Below are 18569 nucleotides of genomic sequence, written 5' to 3'. Positions count from 1 at the left end.
TAATCGATTATTGGACTAATTGTGGTTCCATAGTGTAGCGGTTATCACGTCTGCTTTACACGCAGAAGGTCCTGGGTTTGTGCCCCAGTGGAATCACGGCAAGCTTTTGAGGGGCAACTATGGTTCGGTGGGTAGAGCAGTCAGCTCCCAACTCGAGGGTCGGAGGTTTGAATGTCAGACAGCTGCTGCGGTTCTGTACCGTAAACAAATTCCTTGTGTGTAACATACTTGGTCAAAGGTGAAGGTGATTATTATTATTATTATTAATTCTCACAGCTGTAAAGGGTATGGTGGACTGTGCCGCTAACAATAAAAACTACTATATAGAGGTAGTTATAGAATGTATAAACACTGAATGTCTACAGCAAAAAAAAAAAAGTCCAACCATAGAATACTGGGCTTGATTTTATGAACCTTGACCTGTAAGTGGTGGTTGAGAAAATGCTTACGTGTTAAACTGTACCCCTACATTTGAACACCTGTTAACACATGACAGGCAGGCATTTTGTACTTTAAACACAAGATGACGACTGGTCAAGGTCCATTTGCTAAAAATTGCAAAGAGCTGATGAAAAGTGAGTCGAATTAAGTTTGAGTGACCAGTGTGGCAGTGACGAGGATCACGATTAAAACTAAAATGTAGAATAACAGCAGTTACATAGAGAAGAGTAAGTTCATTGTATGTTATACAGCAATGTCTCCTTAAAGTTTAGCATTTGCTACCATAAGCTACTGGTCATACCAGACCAAGTAAGGCTATAGCAGCAGTAGTAGTATACTGGGTTGAGCAAAAGCAAGTTTTATTTATTATGTATTCAGTTTTTTATTTGTAATTATGATTTCTTCTAGAGTGAAACAGTACAGTGGAAACACCTGGTACTAATTGGAAAAGTATCAATTTTTAAATGCTACATTTAAAGGAAGAGTTTGACATGTTTTGGAAATGTGCTTATTTGCCTTCTTGTAGAGAGATGATAAGACTGATATGATGCTCACCAGGAAGTGACTAACCTAGCTTAGCACAAAGTGTCAACGGTGAAACAGCTGTCCTGGCTCTGTCCATAATGTAATCTGTGTATTAGTATAATAATTAAGATCAATTAGTGAGGTTTGGAGGTGTTGGTAGTTAGCTTTGAGCTAACAATTTGAGCAAGCATACAAACAAGTGTCTTTCCAAAAGTGTTGACTTAAATGAAAAATTTGGAAAAACCCTTTATTCCACATTTTGTATTTGTATGCATCAGCAGATGCACTGGATGCATTTATAGGTTCCTCTTTAATACATAATGTATTACATACTGTAGCAGCAGTAGCTACAGAGTCTCATCCTACAGCAGTTAACATGCATCATCAATAATAGAGACAGTATATTAACTTGAAAGTACACATTAAATGATTCACACAAAAATAATTAACAGCAACACTGGCATCATTTTCTCTCCAGTTCACATTTTAAGAAAGCCCTTTTGATTGCTTGTACAGTAGTTAGTATAGTGAGACAATATACAGGAAGACCTGTAATCCAGTCTACACAAGTTACCACAGAAAGAGCACAGTCAAGTGTACTGCTATATACTTATTTACAGTATATGTCATATGTATGCACCTGAAGGCCAGGTTTAGGATTAAAGGAAAAGTTAGGCATTGTGAGAAACACACTTATTTACTTTCTTGCTGAGATCAAAATGCAATTTTCAGTTTTTACACTTCAGTTTTGTACAGGTTGCACAAACAACATAGAATGTATCAATTACTCAGTTTAGCTTTCCATTTGGACAGAGTCAGGTTATGTGATTGTAGTATTTATGTTAAGCACAACAGTGTGGGGGTTAGCGCTGTCACCTAAGAAGGTCCTGGGTTTGAGTCTGGGCCTTCTCTGTGGAGTTTGCATGTTCTCCCTGTGGCTGCGTGGGTTCTCTCTAGGTGCTAAGCTACAGATATGAGAGTGATATCAGTCTTCTATCTCGAAGCAAGGAAGCAAATAAGTGCCTTTCCAGTGCTGTTTCTTTTAATAAATATACAAGTAATAACTTAATCGTGCCTACAGAATCACACTACACAGCTACAAATCTGACTCTGCAGTCCAAACCCATCAGACAGCATTAAATCAATAAGCTGAGGGTTGTGTTTTAAGTCTACAAGGTCCCCTATGAAATGTCTTGTGCTACATTCAGACAGACCAGATCAAGATATTTTCTTACCAACATGCCCCAACAAACAAATGAATCAATATGTTTGAGGGCTCAGCAGGCATACGGTGGAGGTTTTTCAAAGGTGGGATAGGTGGGTCCATAGAGGACAGGAGCATTGGGAGTCAGCATGTAGCCTCCTGGTTCCTGGGTGGCTCCCTGACATTGTGGCTGGGTGGGAGCCTGAGAGGGCTGGTGGTTCTCCTCAGACGGGTAGGAGGCAGAGGCAGGGCCTCCCTCAGGGATCAGCTGGGGTGTAGCAGGTGTCTGGTAGTTGCTGTTATGCTGTGGGAGAGGAACGCAGGCAGTGAGTGGTAGGTCGTCATGGTAGCGTATGTGGAAGCAGAGCCTGAGATTCCTAAAACTGTGGTATTTATGTGAGATGTGAGTTTTTATTTTGTTTTGTGTAGTCTGGTTCTCTGGTTGCAGCCACAGCAGTATCAGAAACAATTATCTATCATCAATAATTAATCTGTGAGACATACCGGCTGTCTACGTCACTATATTTTGATTGGCAGAGAAAGCTTCAGCAACCAGAAGTGTTTCCACCAAGGAACAAGACCAGAGGGAGAATTACCGGTTCACGTTTATGCGCCACCACCAACCAGTCAGGTTCATAGGTATGAGACAGAAGTGAGGTCACAGACCTTGACCTCTGACCACCGAAATCGAATTAGTTTATCCTTGAGTCCAGGTGGACATCTATGCCAAATTTGAAGAAATTCCTCTCAAGGTCTTCCTTTGATGTCACATTCACAAGAATGGGGCAAACGCAAGGTCACAGTGACCTTTGACCACCACAAACTAATCTGTTCATCCCTGAGTCCAAATTTGAAGAAATTCCCTCAAGGTGTTCCCCGTGTATCCAATTCACAAGAATCATACAGATGGACAGACAACACGAAAACACGATGGCTCCAGCTGCAGCCATTACAGGCACTGAGGCATAAGAAGAAGGGAAGAAAAAGGAGATGGCAGTGCAATATGAAGAAAAAACTGGAAGGTAATACAACAGCTATGTTTGACAAATCCGTGTTTGCTCCGTTACGTGCCTACTGTCAATGTACCTTCTGGTCGTACAGAAGACGGCATCTTTACATATTCTGCAAGAGCAGCGCTAACGCTGTGCAGTGTTGTTTTTGTGTTTTGGCCCCTACCTGCATGGAGATTGGATAGTTGGGGTATGCAGGCAGAGTCTGTCCTGGGCAGAACCCAGCGTAGGTGAGCATGTGCTGGGTGGGGTTGTACAGAATGTGAGGTGGCGGTGCCGGGCTGGAGGCCATCGCAGGAGTCGGCTTCTGCTGCAGCAAACAGCAAAAATGTTGGGATAAGATGCTAAATCATCAAGGGAGACTGGAAAGCATGCGCACTGGTTAAGTTGGACACACACACACACGCACTTCAGTATGTAAGAGGTAATGGAGTGTGATTGCTGCCTAATGTACTGTCGGAACAATAATCATAAAATCAGGGCCATTAAGATTAATAGCAGGATCAGATTTTCCTGTGTTTGAAACAGATTCCCAGTTGCCAGAGAACTTGCATTTTTCAGCATTTTTAATCCTTTCCTGCTCACCATATCCTTGTACGCTCCAAGGATGGCAGCAGCAATGATGCCTAGGAACAAGCCGATCACATTGAGCACCACTGAGGCCCACAGCAGCCGGTGCAGGTGGACCACATCCCAGCAGCTGCTGACCCCGATGAACTCAAAGTACTGTGATTGGTATTCTGTGCTGGAAGAGGAAGGGAACAGTATTTTAATTCTTATCGCCATAAATCACAAAGCTTGTATACCTTACATTACCTTATATTACGAGGCCTTCTTTTTGATTTGTCATTGCAGGAAAAGCACAAGTCTAATTAATATCTAACTTTTGGCAGCCAGCTCAGAAATCTAGGATAGTGTTTTACCATTATCCCCTGCTCTCTAGTGTATTACCAGACAATTACATTATAACTGACAAAAACAAATACACTCGCTGTGATGGAGCAAGAGAAATGTTAGAGCCTACTGAAATCAAATCATTTATTGCAGATAGTAAAAGACATTAGAAGAGGAGAACACATCAAACTCCACTATGATCCAAAAGCCATGGAAAATAAATAGGTCTTGAGCAGTAACTTAAAGTCTGCCAGATCTGTGGCTGATCTAATATCAAGACCTTTTTACTCATAAATTGGTCTAGAGTATGCTGTAAGTGTAAGTCGTAGGTGTTTAAGTGCAGGGCCAGGTGTGAACGCCTGGTGCTCACCTCTCACAGTTGTAGAGGTAGCAGCAGAAGCAGGTGTTGCTCCTCACTTTCATCTTGCAGTCTTTGTTGAATGAATGGCACGTCATCTACAGTATCAGAGGTTTGATGAGTACCCAGAGCCCATTTCAAATAAAGCTTTCAATACATTCATGAAAACTGATACAACAACCACACAAGTGGGAGCTGGACAAACTGCTTGAATAAAGAAATGCATGACCAGTAGGTGGCTGTCCATGTGTCAACATGCTTCCACATCCTCTTTTGCTTGTAATTTAAGTTAAGTAAATTTTTGCAGTAACATTATTTGGCCACTAGATGTCAATACACATTTAGTGAAACTTTAAATTAAGTACCAAAAGTCTGGAAGAACAAAATATAACCCTGCATTGACACAAAACACATTTTAATTTCCATTTACAGTGTTTAAAAGATAACTACGGAGACACACATATAAAGCAGTGTGTAGGAGGAGAAAGATTAGTAGCACATTATGTTAGGTTCAGTATTTCCATTGTTATTTTAATTTTTAAAAATATATTTGCTCAGTGAAAAATTACTCGGTATATGATGTATGTACAGAGCGTATGTTTGCAGTATTATGAGTGTCACCTCAGTATAGTAGCTATCGTAGGCATAGCCTGATCCACTGGTGTAAAATTGACACATGTCCTCCTGCACAGGTCTTTTGTCCTGTATGTGTTAGAAAGATTAGAACGAGAGATAAAGGATTTGTTAAATACATGAGGCACAATTATATGGAAACGGAAATGGGATCTGATGTATGAGACAAATTGACTTGTACCATTGTACCACATGCAACATACAACACTGTGCATCCACCCCAACCCCCAGTCTTGCACATTTTGCCTTGCGAATCCTGTAAAGTTATGTGTGTCAATTTGCACCCATTGTCCTCCTGTTTCTCTGTCACTGCAGCAGTGGCAGTTTACACTGTGCCTGTTCTCCAAACCATCCACTGCACCAGGCATCACAGCCTACAGCACTAAACCTCACTGCACTTTATATTATGTGAAAGGTAATAAAATCATTTTCACTGTCCAACGATTGAAGGTGCAATAAATATAATTTTTAGTGTCCTGTGAGCACAAAATAAATATAGCTGCAAAGGTCTGATAGCACTGGTGATCAATATCAGTGATTCGGCACCAGGTACCAAGAGGCCTGGCTTTTTAAACTCTTTCTGCTCCAGACTCATTAGGACAGTCATTAAAATTCATTAGGCTGATGTGACAAATTGAGGTGTTCATGTTTGCGTATCCAAACATCTAAGATAGCAAGGAGGCAACGATGTCCTTTTGTGACCTCTGTGCATTTTCTGTTCAAGTATTTGTGCAAATTGAATGTTATGCATGGGAGTTGGTAAAATCTGGAGTTTTTGAGAGAGAATGATACTATGATGGGGACAAATGAGTGTTGATAAACTGATTATGAAAATGCTTCTGTCTATGAAAATAAGGAACTGTGTAAAGTCAACATGTTTTCCAGTAGGAGAGAGAGAAAAAACTTTGTGGAATTGCCCTTTATGTGCAAAGTTTGTGTTCATTAATAAAGACTATATATTACAAACTACTAGTGTAGGTGAGACCTTATAAACCAGCCAGCAGTTAACAGTGTATTTGTGTTGTGTGAGTGATGTTTGGATCAATCCTGAAATATCCATATTTCCCATCCCAATGTTTCTTGTACTAGGAAATTTCTTTATAAAATGTATACATATATATGCATCTTTGATTGTTGCATATTCACTGTGTATTTCTTTACATCATAATACAAGAGCTTTTAGTCACACACAGAAAGTTGGGTAACTTTTTGGACACATTTAATCAGCCCTGTCATGCTGAATGTGTGCGTAGTTGTTCAGGTGACCCAGCAGCTCTCTGCAGGTCAGCCTCCCGGTCTGGGCTTCCTGCCTGGCTCTGATTCTGTCTGATTGTGTCAACAAAGGTACTGATCTTACTCATGTGTCTGTGCCTGTCTTGAACTGTAGCAAAAAAACCTGTCTTGATCTTTGCAAGTTTGATTAAATTTTCTGTGAATGTGTTAGGGTTTGTTCTGACAAAAAAAGGTGAACTACTCTATTTTTTTTTTCTTTCCAGACCAGGCATGTAAATACATGTGCTACTTACAATGAACTCTGAAGCGATGATCCCATCAACAATGGAGCAGAAAAAGGACGCGATGACTCCGATACTGATGAAGATGATCGCTGCCACTAGCTTAAAGAGAGGTGGGAGAATAAATACAATAAGAAATATATACACTAACAAATTATATATATATTATTTTTGGAACAAAGTTACCATCACAATAAGGAGCAACAAATGTATTATCTTGTGATATACATTATTTGAACTATATTGATTGCAAAATGATATTTCTACATAAAATAATGGAGGAAAAAATAAGTCCATCTTTGTTTGTATAGCCCCATATCACAAATCATATATTTCCCTCAACGAGCTTTGTCTCAAGAAGATGAAAAATAAATAATAAAAACATCAATCAGAAAATAGATTCATAAATAAATTTGTTGTCTGATGTTAAATATGCAGCAAATATGTACGTAACTGTTTAGAATAAATTCTCTTTTTCAGGTAATCAAAAATAACAATAAACATAGAGTTTACAGAGACCAGGGTAAACATAAAGATGGAGGATACTAGAAAGGAAATTGATTTTTCCATGTTATGATCATTTATTGCCACATACACATTTATTTATACACAGTATTTTTCATTTTCCTCAGAATTAAATATTTGTTTCTTATTTATATTTATTAATTGATATAATGAAATGTCTTAATTTGCAAAGTCAAAATATCATCATAGACTCAACATACACACGCCTTTTATGTAAGCTCAGTCTCTGATGGTGTGTGTCCTGATTGGTCGTCTGCAGCATCTGGGCTGCAGGACAATAAAGGAAATGTACGACTTCTTGCTCTGCCAACGCAAAGGTGCTTTGTGGGTAATTTATGGGCAAAGAGGCAACATATCGGACGGAAGGACGGCCTTTTGTACCACCAAGGTCAATCTAATTCTCCCAATCTGATACACAAAGACAGACACACACACACAGGACCTGCACAAAACAAATCCACATCTGACCATGAATCTGATCACTGATCAATAAACTCCAAACATTTCTTTCCAAACAATTTGAACAATGTGAAACACACGTTTTTCTTCTATAAATCATCTACTGTAAGACAAAGTAATTTTCTGATCCTGTACACGCATACACACACACACACACACCCAGCTGGCTGATCACAGATGTATGATCATAAACTTTATCACTGAGTGTCGTTTACTGTCTGTTCAATCACTCCTCGAGGACCAAACCTGCTGTACTGAAGCAGGAGACTGAACACACACTTTTCCTTCATCTACTGTATCTCTCCATCTAAAACGGCAGGTGGGATGCAGCAGTTTGTCACAAGAATTAAGAACAAAAAGGTAATGTAGATTTTTAATAACCTAGTGTATGTACTGATCCTGCTTTGATATGAGCAACTTTTTTGATTCATGGGAGACTTTTCTGATCCCGGCCTTGATTTATGTTGCCATTTAAGATCTTCAGTTTTTCCTGACTGGCAACCCAGAGAGTTCAGCTTAGTTTATTTAACCCAGAAGACCTTTAATGGTTGGATTATTTAAATAATTTACATCTAGTGATCCTGAAGCTGCACAGGTGATTAGTTGTGAGACTAAGAGCAAACCTTTTCATCAGTCACAAGTCATTCGTTCTCAGGAGTGCTTGTTTGTGACACTGAGAAGAGGCTTTTCAGTTGGTTTTCTGTTACATAAGACCAAAACTACACCACACTGAATCCCCCAAAATAACATCCACACTACATGGTATCCTACGCACCTTTTCAAGTACCCATAGTGTACGTCACAGCTTCATGATATCACCAAAGAACAACCAGTGAATTACATTTATATACAACTACACTGCAACAGCAAAGACAGTATTACATTTCTATTACATAACAGGGGAATGTTGGTAATTTACATATTTGGCGGGACATGAAAATGTTCATCATGGTTGTAGCAGTAAAATGTTCACTGACAACACAAACTCTACAATCAATCAAACTAGCAAAAACACATGGTAAAGTTGTTACTTATGGCAGCCCATAGACGTCTGGGGCAGTTGCCAGCTTTGCCCACTTGGTAATAGGCCCTCACAGCTGAGAAAAGGTCTAATCAGGAAAATAATGTGAAAATACCCATGTGGTTAAATAATAAACTTTATAATCAGAGACAAACATGCCTGTTCAGTACAGCGGTGTAAATGTTTAAAACAAACTCAAACAGGTTTATTTGACCTAGTTTAACCTAGTGATCAAGGCTTATATATGAAAGGTCTAGCTGTTCATGTGAGAATCCAAGGTGCAGGAAAAGAGAGAGAAACAGTGGGATTTTAAAATTAATTTCCCTCAACAAAGTGAAATCAGAGCCAGGCTGAGAAAATAAGCTTTTTCTTGGTGGGTTTTATCTGCCGCTGGTCCAGACTCTCCACTTCATTAGCAGTTTAAATGGCTCTGCTTTTATGGGCTGCAAGTGGGAGATGAGGCCAGCAGCCGAGACAATAGAGCCTGACAACTGCATTACTTCACATTACCTTAGCACCAGCTGCCAGCACATAAAACATCTCAACACACCCTGTCCCCCAAACCCCCAAACCTCCCCTGATACAACTGGAGCAGAGAGAAAAATCAAAAAATTAAAGACACACAGACATAATGTAGATAGTTTTCTGTTCTCAGGAGTCAAGTCACTAAGGAAATATTAAAAAGACAGCAGTGGTGGAAAATACAAAACAGTACTTCTACTGACTTAATACTATTAAGACTTTTACTGTAACGAAGGATATTTACATAAATGTACTGATACTTTTGTTTAATCCTGAATTGTTGGCCACACACTTAAAAGCAGCAGAAAAAAGTTGTGAATACAGCCTTGAGTGTTTTTTCATGCATGAATATACTGTATACATGGTTTTACCACAGTATTTTTCCTGTACATTCCATAGAGAGGTCCAGAAGGCATATTCATGTATCTGACGCTAGGAAACAATGTTTACATGTACAGCACATAACCATGATATTCCAGAAAGTCAATCACCAGGTTACTTGTGCATCTGTCAACACACTTGCTGACATACTTTTTTGTGCTGCTGCTGAAAATTAATGCTGTAATGAAATTTTAAAAAGTCTTCAAATTTGGCACAAATGTCCAGTTGGACTCAAGGATGAACTGATTTGATTTTAATGGTGAAATGTCAGGGTCACGGTGACCTCACATCATCCTATTCCTGTGAACTTGACTGGGTGGCGGATGCATACAACCACCAAGCAATAATTCTAGTTAACTCTGTTTTGGGTCTGTACCAACCCCAGAGGGACAACATGATAAATGCTCCACTATATTCACTAGTTTCTTGCTAACCTGTTGGCTGTTTGGTGCTGAACAGGTGGCATATAGTGGGCTTCCTGCTGTTGCCAACGGGAGCAGTGAGAGCGAACCAAGTCAGAAAAGCTGCAGACAGCACAGCTAAACTCACTATAAAGCTGATGGGTGTCAGCACAGCCAGATGATAAGCCTCTGGAGTCTCACCAGTAAGAGTGAACTCTTTCACAGTGTAACAGTGTTTTCACATTGTAATTGGATACATTATATCCACTTTAAGTAAAGAATCCAAGTACTTTTTTAATCACTGAAAAACAAAGGAGAAGTGCCAACAAAAGCCAAAGACACACATGATAAAAGTTTTAGGGAAGAAGAGACATCAGGGATATAGAGACAAAGAAGAATTTTATAGCTTCAGTAAAGATGCCTATCGGGTTCTGTAACTAAAGTCGCTGACCGCTGCAAGGTCTTCTTCCCCTGCTCAGTGGTCCAGTGACCAATCAGGACCACAGCTGGACACACTGGTAATGAGAACTGATTGTCCTATGGCCTGTTGGGTAAAATACAGCCTTTTAAAGGTTCACGGTTCTCCTGCCTGGGCTGCAAGGTGACCAAAAGGACAACAGCCTGTGAGGTACAGGTAGTAACTACACATGAGGTTGTTGGAGCAAATAACATGAGCTACATGAAGCATTTAGTCATAAAGAAGTCTCACAGTGTGTCAGGGCAGTGAAGCCTGCTATAGGAGTAGGTTTTTCTTTTTTTCTTTCTTTTACAGATTTAATTTTGTGGCCCACAATCCTTTTAAACACTTTGAGGACAAGATAAGATAAAATGAAGAGTGCCGATACACGAGTCATTAAGCTTTTAAAGCCTTATCCAAGATATGCAAATGCAGCATGTACTGTATGTAATACCTACAAGTCTCTGATGCTAAAGAGGGCTCTCTGCAATATAAATAATAGGATCACAATGTCTTAAAATACAGTGGATGTTTACAGTTCAGGCTACTTCAGGCCATCCATCAGCTTAAGATCTGAAGAGCAAAGGGTTGTGGGATCCAGGAAATAAGAAAAGCTTCAGCGTTCTCAGATGTCCTTGCCATGGGTTAGTTGTTTTTTTAATGAGAGCTCTTACTCTGGCAGCCAGCTCTCATGTTACAGGAGGAGCCTCAGACACAGGAGGGAAGAAGACACCTGTGTGACAGCAAACACTGTGCCACATGTGCCTCATAAGAGGCCAGCGCTAGAGTGGCAGTGATCACACCATTAACATTTAAAGCGCAGAGCTGGGAGTGATGCCGGAAGCAGACAGAAACTGCGGGGAATGAATGTCTTTGTCAGTCTTTCCCCTGTGTTCACCAATTTACAGCCAACATTGAAAAACAGTAAGAACTACCGAAAATACGGAGCTTTTTAACCCTAAGCCTGCCTGTTAAATGGTGCTTTACTGCACACCGACCAGCCATAACATAATGACCACTGACAGGTGAAGTGAATAACACTGATTATCTCGTTACACTGGCACCTGTCAGTGTGTGGGAGTTATTAGGCAGCCAGTGAACATTCAGTCCTCGAAGTTGATGTGATTGAAGCAGGAAAAACAGACAAGCATAAGGATCTTAGTGACTTTGACAAGGGCCAAACTGTGAGGGCTGACAACTGGGTCAGAGCATCTCCCAAACTACAGATCTTGTTGGGTGTTCCTGGTCTGCAGTGGTTGGTACCTACCAACAGTGGTCTGAGGAAGGACGCCCACAGCTCACTGATGATGAGGTTGATCTACTGTAGATTAAACTTTTAAATGTCATTCATCCTTTTCAAAAGATTCCATTTTGTTTGAACCTTTGTTAAAATGAAAATGAGAAGTACAGTACATTGGTCTCTATGAGGAGAACCATTCAGAGGCTGTAGTAGTGATATCACAGAGTTGGGAGGCTGCTGAATTTGTCTAAAGATGATCTGTAACTTGTCCTCACGACCACAGTTTTCATTCCTTTCACATATTTTTTACTGAATGGTTGACAAATTTCTGTTCTTCCATAGTTATACACTATGGAAGCAAACAGATTCACAGAAACACAGCAAGCTGCAGAGTGACACGAGCACCAACCAACTGCCAGATTGACTCCTTTGTACACAGGATTAGGTGGGTGGTCATAATATTATAGCTGATCAGTGTAAATTGAACTATGTCAGCTGCATACACAGAAAGAGAGAGAGAGTGTATATCTGTCCACATGTGTGAACAGCTCTAGGAAAGGTATCTGCGTAGATTAGATTCGATACAATAGCTGTAGCGTAACATAAGACAAACAGATCTGACCAGGCACACGAAACCCTGGAAGCCACATGAAAAATTAACACCACACTCTCCTGTACCACAGTCATGGAGACAGACAGAGGAGGTATATTTACATTTCTATTACATCAAGACTGCATTAAGTGTCTCTAAATGTCTAGAAAATGACTATATAGTTATTGCAGACAAAATAAACACTGCAGAGCTTCGTTCACCTTCTGATGCCTTTTTTAGATTTTATTAACATACTGATGACAGTGTCTGATGACACTGAGGTCATGTCCTTTGTACTTTAATGATCATTTGGAGGTTTTAGCAAGCAATGTGATGATACTACTGATCTTTGGCCTACTGTACCTGTAAATGTCTCTGTACTCTGCAGTAACAGTTTGAACCCCCTGTTGTACAGTGAGGAACTCTGATGATATAATACCTGTGTTCCTCCCTGAAATAAAGGAGCCCTGTCAGCAACTGACCAATACTAATGCAATTTCCCCTCTTGTCATTGAAATCCAGAGCCAATCACATTCACTTCCTCTGACCACAAATCCAGTCACGTACACTGCCCCGGGCACAAGGACCAAGAACACATTACGTCGCCATCGAATAATCGAATTTGCTTCTTGCTCATAACAGAGCAATTTCCTGCAAAACTGTTTAGTGAATTTACAAAGTCTGTAATATAATCCTCTAATTTATGGTATATATGTGTCCCCCTTTCCAGGAACAAAGCGTCATTTTTAGAAGATGAATTTTATGAAGCTCAAAAATCTGACAGAAGGCACCATGAGAGTGGCCAAGGAGAAGGTTATAATGTGACATTATACATGTTGTCATGTTGAATGTATTTCTGAACAAATCCTTTTACGGCCACTTGGGTGCAGCAGACCAAGCTGTGAACACAACGCTCACATACCTTTAAAAAGGTGAGATGGCGTACTGTCTGCCAACTGGTGGGACAAATATGTGCATGTTTAGTTGCTAAATGCTCTACTGTTCATTAACCTGTCACTAACTTAGTCTGCTGTTTTGAGCCTTTTTTGTTATTGTTGAGAACAGCCGGCTGCTGTGGCTGGAAAACAACACAGTTGCTTCTTCTTTTATAGCTTTTTCTCCCGTTTTCTGTTTTTGTGTTATTTGTGTTACAGCACATTACAGAAACCAACTGTTGATAGGTCCATTTCCATCCGCCTTTATGCACATTTTCACTGCAAAAACATTTTTCTGCTTTACTGAGGTGGATAAGTTGGTGTATCATTAAAAATAAACTTATGTGTCTACACGTGTGTGTGCAGTGATCCAAGCAGCTCTAACCGTTGCCATCTATGCTAAAAGGTAGCAGCTGTTACTTGAAGGAGTTTTTGCAACCTTTTTGCTGCAGGCACACAGGTAATACACACAGACAAGTCACCATTACAATGAGATATTAGATGTGTTACAAAAATGACATGGGAGCTAGAGGAACAGACTCACCATGGGTCTGCGATTTTCCACCAGATGGATGCCAACAATACCCAGAAATGCTCCAAAACTCAGCTGGAGGTAGAAAGAGTGGCAGACAAGAAGAAACATGAGAAGCAGATAACAAAACACACCATGTCACAATCATAGAGTAGTTATGTGTTTAAAAAAACAGGACAAATATGTTTAAGGCTCGCGAGGGTGACTGTCACTCACAATGATGCCAGGGTAAAATCCAGCGACAGGCACGTTGTCAGTGCGAGTGGCAGAGAGGAGACCCACTGTCAGAACCACCAGAGCCAGAGCCAGCAGAGACACAGTCAACCCCAGAGCTGTTCTCCTCCGACGCAGGTACTGAACTGCTGGAAAACAGTAAAAAGACATAAGGGGAAAGGAAGACCCCTTTACATTCATTTTCACAAATTCCCCTTGTTCTGGGCCTTCTGAATTACATACCAACCTGGATTAGTTCTGACCATAAAATCCAAACCTTAATCTCTAACCTCCTTTTTGCTGAAGACAACAGGCATGTGTTGAAATAATTTGAACTCTACTCCTCTTTAATTTAAGCTTTTTTTGGTGAGCAGTGATGGAAGAAGTATTCAGATAATTTACTATACAAAGTACTAGTGCAACAATGTAAACTAAATAAATGAATAATAGAAATAAAGGGTCAAATTACCACTGTCATTTCATAACTAAGCAGCATTTATTGTTGTAGCTGGCTATAATGGAGCTGATTCCTATACTGTCTGGTGGTTTGATTTACTGTATAAGAAGGCACATTTTGTTTGGCTATAAAGGCTTTGTTATCAATTATATGTAGGATTTTTTTTTTTTTTTTTTTTTACCAGATGTAGTTTTTGTTTTGAAGCTCCAGCTTTGTTGTATTTATTATGTATTTTAAAAATCCTAATCAGCAAAGTAACTATGTGTGTCAAATGTATATGGTGCAGTATAAAGTGCAACGCTTCCCTCTAAGGTAGAGAATATAAAACAGCATAAAATAGAAGCACTAAAGTGAAGTTCAAGAAGCCTACCTCAGGAATTTGTTTAAGAACAGAGCTTGAGTAAATGTCCTCTCCACCTCTGCAGACCAGCTGTTGGGGAAGCATTTTAAGTATTTCTAACAAAAACGTAAAGAAAAGGTTTTTTGTAAAACCCCTCTTTCATCTAAAAGAAGAGAAATTAATTAGCCTTATGTCCTCACTTTGGATACATTTTTGCAGCCTTTTTCTAACATATGTAAAGAATGAGTTCTTATGCAGTATATTTAAATAGAGCAATACTGAAAAGACAGCACCAGTTTAAGGCATTCCTTAAGGAGACTTGCAGAAAATAAATGGTCAAACAAGGTCTCCTTAATAAATTAGACCTCTAGCTTTAAAGATAACTGATCTATAACGCATTGGTACATTGTTTTAACCCTTTAGAAATCTGTTGATTACAGTTTATAATCACTTTATCCAATAAATGCTGCGTTATCAGAAAGTGGTACCAAAGGTGCCAATGACAACGTTTCAAATGATCTGTTGCTAATGATATACTGTAAGATGCAGGGACTGTAAACTCGTCGGAAGATTTCAGGATGGCACCTGACAAAACTGTCGCCTACCTGCCGGATCCAGTATTTCGGTCGCTGATTGCTGTGTCGTCTGCTGGCCCCCAGGCTGCTGCATTTCCATTCAGTCAGGTCGAAATAGCTCTAAAATTAAAACAGGAGATCTGGCAGATTTTGACCGAGGCGGGTTATTGTCCCTGTTGATTCAAAACAGAGTCCTCATCCTCTACGGAGAGCGGCCGCAGGTAACCAGATGGCCCCCCCTTAAAAGTTAAACATTTCCAGGTCAATAAAAGTGTGATTTCATAGCAGTATTACAGCAGCTGACTGAGCTCAGACGGGTCCAACTTTTCTCGAAATTGGAGCGATAGAGAGAGAGAGAGGGAGAGGGAGAGAGAGACCAATCAGCTCCCCGATCCCACCATTGAATTATTTATCTTAATTAGGTTTAATGCATCCTATTGCTTGTATATACGTTTTAATATATAGGGGGACAATGTATGATTAAATTCTACATTATAATAAAACTGCAGGTAGCCTACAGAAGTTTGGCTGAGTTTTAATGCTTGCAGGTTGAGGTTGTATCCCTGATGCTGCAGCTTGATTTGGAAGATAACAGTAGCAGGCAGAGACAACACCGCCCTCCATCGGCCAACATGTGAAAAACAGGCCATACTGTAACCAGCTATAGGCTGTCAAAACATTTGGGGTGTGTCGGAAATGACTGACCATTCAAAGATGGCTCTAATGATGTGAATGAAGTCAAATACACAAAAGTACTGAAACAGATGTACTATATCTCTCTCTCCATTCACACACACACACACACACACACACACACACAGTACATATAGTTTTAGCACACTGAACAGAAATTATTTCAGTATGTTCTAAATTACTTCAGATTTAAAATCCTGGCAGGTGCTGGAAATGAGAAGAGATGTGTTGCCTGCTTGCATCTAGCAATAATGTATTGCTTTATAATGTATTGCTGTAGGTGAAGGAAGTGGATTTGTTAACGTGTCCATCATACACAGAACAGGGTGATTTTAAATATTTATTTCAGTTCATAAACATCTCTGCAATTTTGGATACAAGCTTATTTACACTTCTGAAGCTGTAAAACTATTATAACCCAGTGACATGTGTGTGTGATGTCACTTGGATTTATTTGTCATATAAACAGATGAAGTTCAAGGCCGGTGAAGAAAGTGAGCAGCTGTCAGCTCACATGGCAACTGAAAGCCAAGATGTGCACTGCCTGGTTTTACTTGCAGCTCATTCACGCTGCCACACACATAGAAACTGTGAACTAATGAAAAGCTTAAAAAAATAAAATAAAATCAAACAATAGTACAATGTTAGAAACACCCAGTTTGATAATTCAAACCAAGAGTGTGCAACGCTAAAAAAAGCAGTATCAGGTCACATAATCTCAGCAGGCTTTCACAGTAAACACCTGCTTATGTTTCACAGCAACAAAACTGAACGGATAGCACAGAGAGCAAAGTCCACCACTAACCTGTACTGAAATAGTGTAGGAACGGTTCTTAAACAGTTCATGTGGACTCATTCATGCACTGCAGCCTCTTATGACACTGCGCAGGTGGATGACCTGGCCGGCTGCTCCAGGATGGATTCACGTCGCAGGTCGTTAGGCAAAGCGCCATCAGGGCCCCAGACTGTGAGCTTTCCGTAAATCCCCATCTCGATCATCTCCTCCTGCCAAGGGATGGAGACGGTCCCCGAGGAAAACTCATCAAAAAAATCCTTGTCCTTGTCTTCTAGCTGCACGCCTCTAACCGTGGAGAAGGCCCCGACTTGATCAATATCCTTAGCATAAACTGTGTTGGAGTCTGGCACGAAAGGGGGAGCAAGGATACCTGAGGAGGCACAGCACAGTAAGAGGCAAACATCAAGTACAATGTTGTGGGAATTTCCTTTTTTTTTTGTTTGTCTTTTAGAATGTAATCAATAACATTAAGTCAGACAAGGTTGAACCAAAATCTAAGAGTGTTCATGTTTGGCCTCTGAAGGTGTTTTTAGCCATTTGGTCTATTGAATCTAACAAGGAAGCGATGACTCAGAAATACTTACAGTCTCACTGGAAGTTACAGTCTGCACTTTGCTTAGGGACTTCATCAGGACATTTTACAAAATGCATGAAAAAACACAGTATATACTCCGACCCAGACCTGCATTAAGTTTTCTCCAGTTGATCTCACTGAAGAATGGGTGTGCCCTGAGCTCGTCACATGACCCGTTCTTGAAGCCAAGTCTCTTGTTGACCTCTCTGCACAGCAGACCCTCACAGATGGACCGGGCGTTCTCACTAAACTTCTCTGGATATGTTACCGGATCATTCAGAATGCGTTTCTTCAGCACCTTGTTCTCCACCTTGAAACAGAACAAAGAACAGTAGAGATCAGTTTGTACCTTCATTTAATGCATGCCTATTTCAATTACTCCAACTCTAACACATTCTATTCTTGAAAGGTTTGCCAGTGTTCCAAGCATTTAAGCACTAAAAAAGAATAATCAGATCTGGCATTGCATGGCTCTTATTTATTTTTTTTTATCTGCAGGACATGCAGATGAATCCAGGCCATTCAGGTTAATATTCATGCACAGACACCTGAACATGCTCTAATACACCAGTGTGAGGCCTCCATAATATAAATATCTATAATGATGAACACAGAGAGCATGACTAATGTGTAAATATATAATAAAACCTATCAGTTCTGATAGTTCTCTTTAAAGTTAAGTAAGAGGTCAGGGCTTTGTATTTCACAGTAGTATCAGCATCAGGCCACAAGTAGGCGAGGTTGAGCTATAACACCTTAGAAGACTGTTGCTATATCATCATGGGTTTAGTTACAGCCATTTAAACATCAGTTAAAGCAGTTTAAATATGGGACAGAGAGAGAGCTGAAAGCACTTTGGGGAAAGAGACAGAGAGAATGCAGCCAAATAGAACAAACAAAAACACAGTTAAAGCATACAATACATTTTGCAACAGCTCAGGAGGTGGACAGAGAAGGTCGTGCACATGCTATGTACCTTCTCCCCCCGGGTCCTGAAGGGTCCCTTGGCAGCCAGAAACTCATACAGGGTGACCCCCAGAGCGAAATAATCTACAGAGTAGTCATACTCCTCCCCTTTCAGCAGCTCTGGGGCCATGAAACCTGCAGGTAGGAGAAAAGGTTAAAACTGCCACACAAATCTACAAAGCACCTTTTTTTTTAATTAAACTAAAATCCTGAAAAAAAAACACTCAAGTTATCAGATTTACTACAGCTGCTACTACTTATTCAGGTTCCATACATAAAGTTCTGAAGTACCTGTGCATGTATGTATGTAT

General features: G+C 40.1%; 2 protein-coding genes and 1 non-coding gene across 7 annotated transcripts in view; 1 reads left to right on the top strand and 2 right to left on the bottom strand.

Annotated features, from left to right (window-relative positions):
• Positions 1–23: 23 nt before the first annotated feature.
• trnav-uac (transfer RNA valine (anticodon UAC)) lies at positions 24–96 on the top strand. Its single transcript has one exon. It is a non-coding gene; the product is annotated as a tRNA-Val (tRNA).
• Positions 97–890: 794 nt separating this feature from the next.
• On the bottom strand, positions 891–15560 carry tmem255b (transmembrane protein 255B). Of its 3 annotated transcripts, none has more exons than XM_020607349.1 (9): positions 15260–15560; positions 13861–14006; positions 13657–13719; positions 6592–6681; positions 5054–5134; positions 4445–4530; positions 3766–3925; positions 3347–3490; positions 891–2474 (listed from the first exon to the last, which is right to left on the bottom strand). In XM_020607349.1, the coding sequence occupies exons 1-9, from the start codon at positions 15327–15329 to the stop codon at positions 2244–2246; spliced, it is 1071 nt and encodes a 356-aa protein (XP_020463005.1). In that variant the 5' UTR covers positions 15330–15560; the 3' UTR covers positions 891–2243. The 3 variants fall into 3 exon arrangements, with proteins under 3 accessions (XP_020463005.1, XP_020463023.1, XP_020463014.1); XM_020607367.1 differs by having other exon boundaries at positions 3347–3487; XM_020607358.1 differs by having other exon boundaries at positions 13861–14003.
• The window catches only part of grk1a (G protein-coupled receptor kinase 1 a), a 10758-nt gene continuing 6122 nt past the window's right edge, over positions 13934–18569 (bottom strand). The window contains exons 5-10 of one of the 3 annotated variants that reach the window (XR_002275481.1): positions 18269–18393; positions 17401–17602; positions 16728–17088; positions 15260–15349; positions 14685–14744; positions 13948–14006 (exon numbers count right to left, since the gene is read on the bottom strand). Coding sequence is in view for 1 of the 3 variants with exons in the window: in XM_020607327.1 (XP_020462983.1) it covers positions 16796–17088; positions 17401–17602; positions 18269–18393 (620 nt within the window). In the remaining 2 variants the exon portion in view is untranslated. Of the gene's footprint in view, positions 14007–14684; positions 14745–15259; positions 15350–16274; positions 17089–17400; positions 17603–18268; positions 18394–18569 lie in introns of those variants that run through there. The other 2 variants (XR_002275482.1, XM_020607327.1) reach the window with 2 other exon arrangements.

This window comes from Monopterus albus, unplaced genomic scaffold, assembly GCF_001952655.1.
Source record: "Monopterus albus unplaced genomic scaffold, M_albus_1.0 scaffold4.1, whole genome shotgun sequence".
NCBI lineage: Eukaryota > Metazoa > Chordata > Actinopteri > Synbranchiformes > Synbranchidae > Monopterus > Monopterus albus.
Note: the sequence above shows the minus strand (reverse complement) of the source record. Positions and strands in the feature narration are given on the sequence as shown.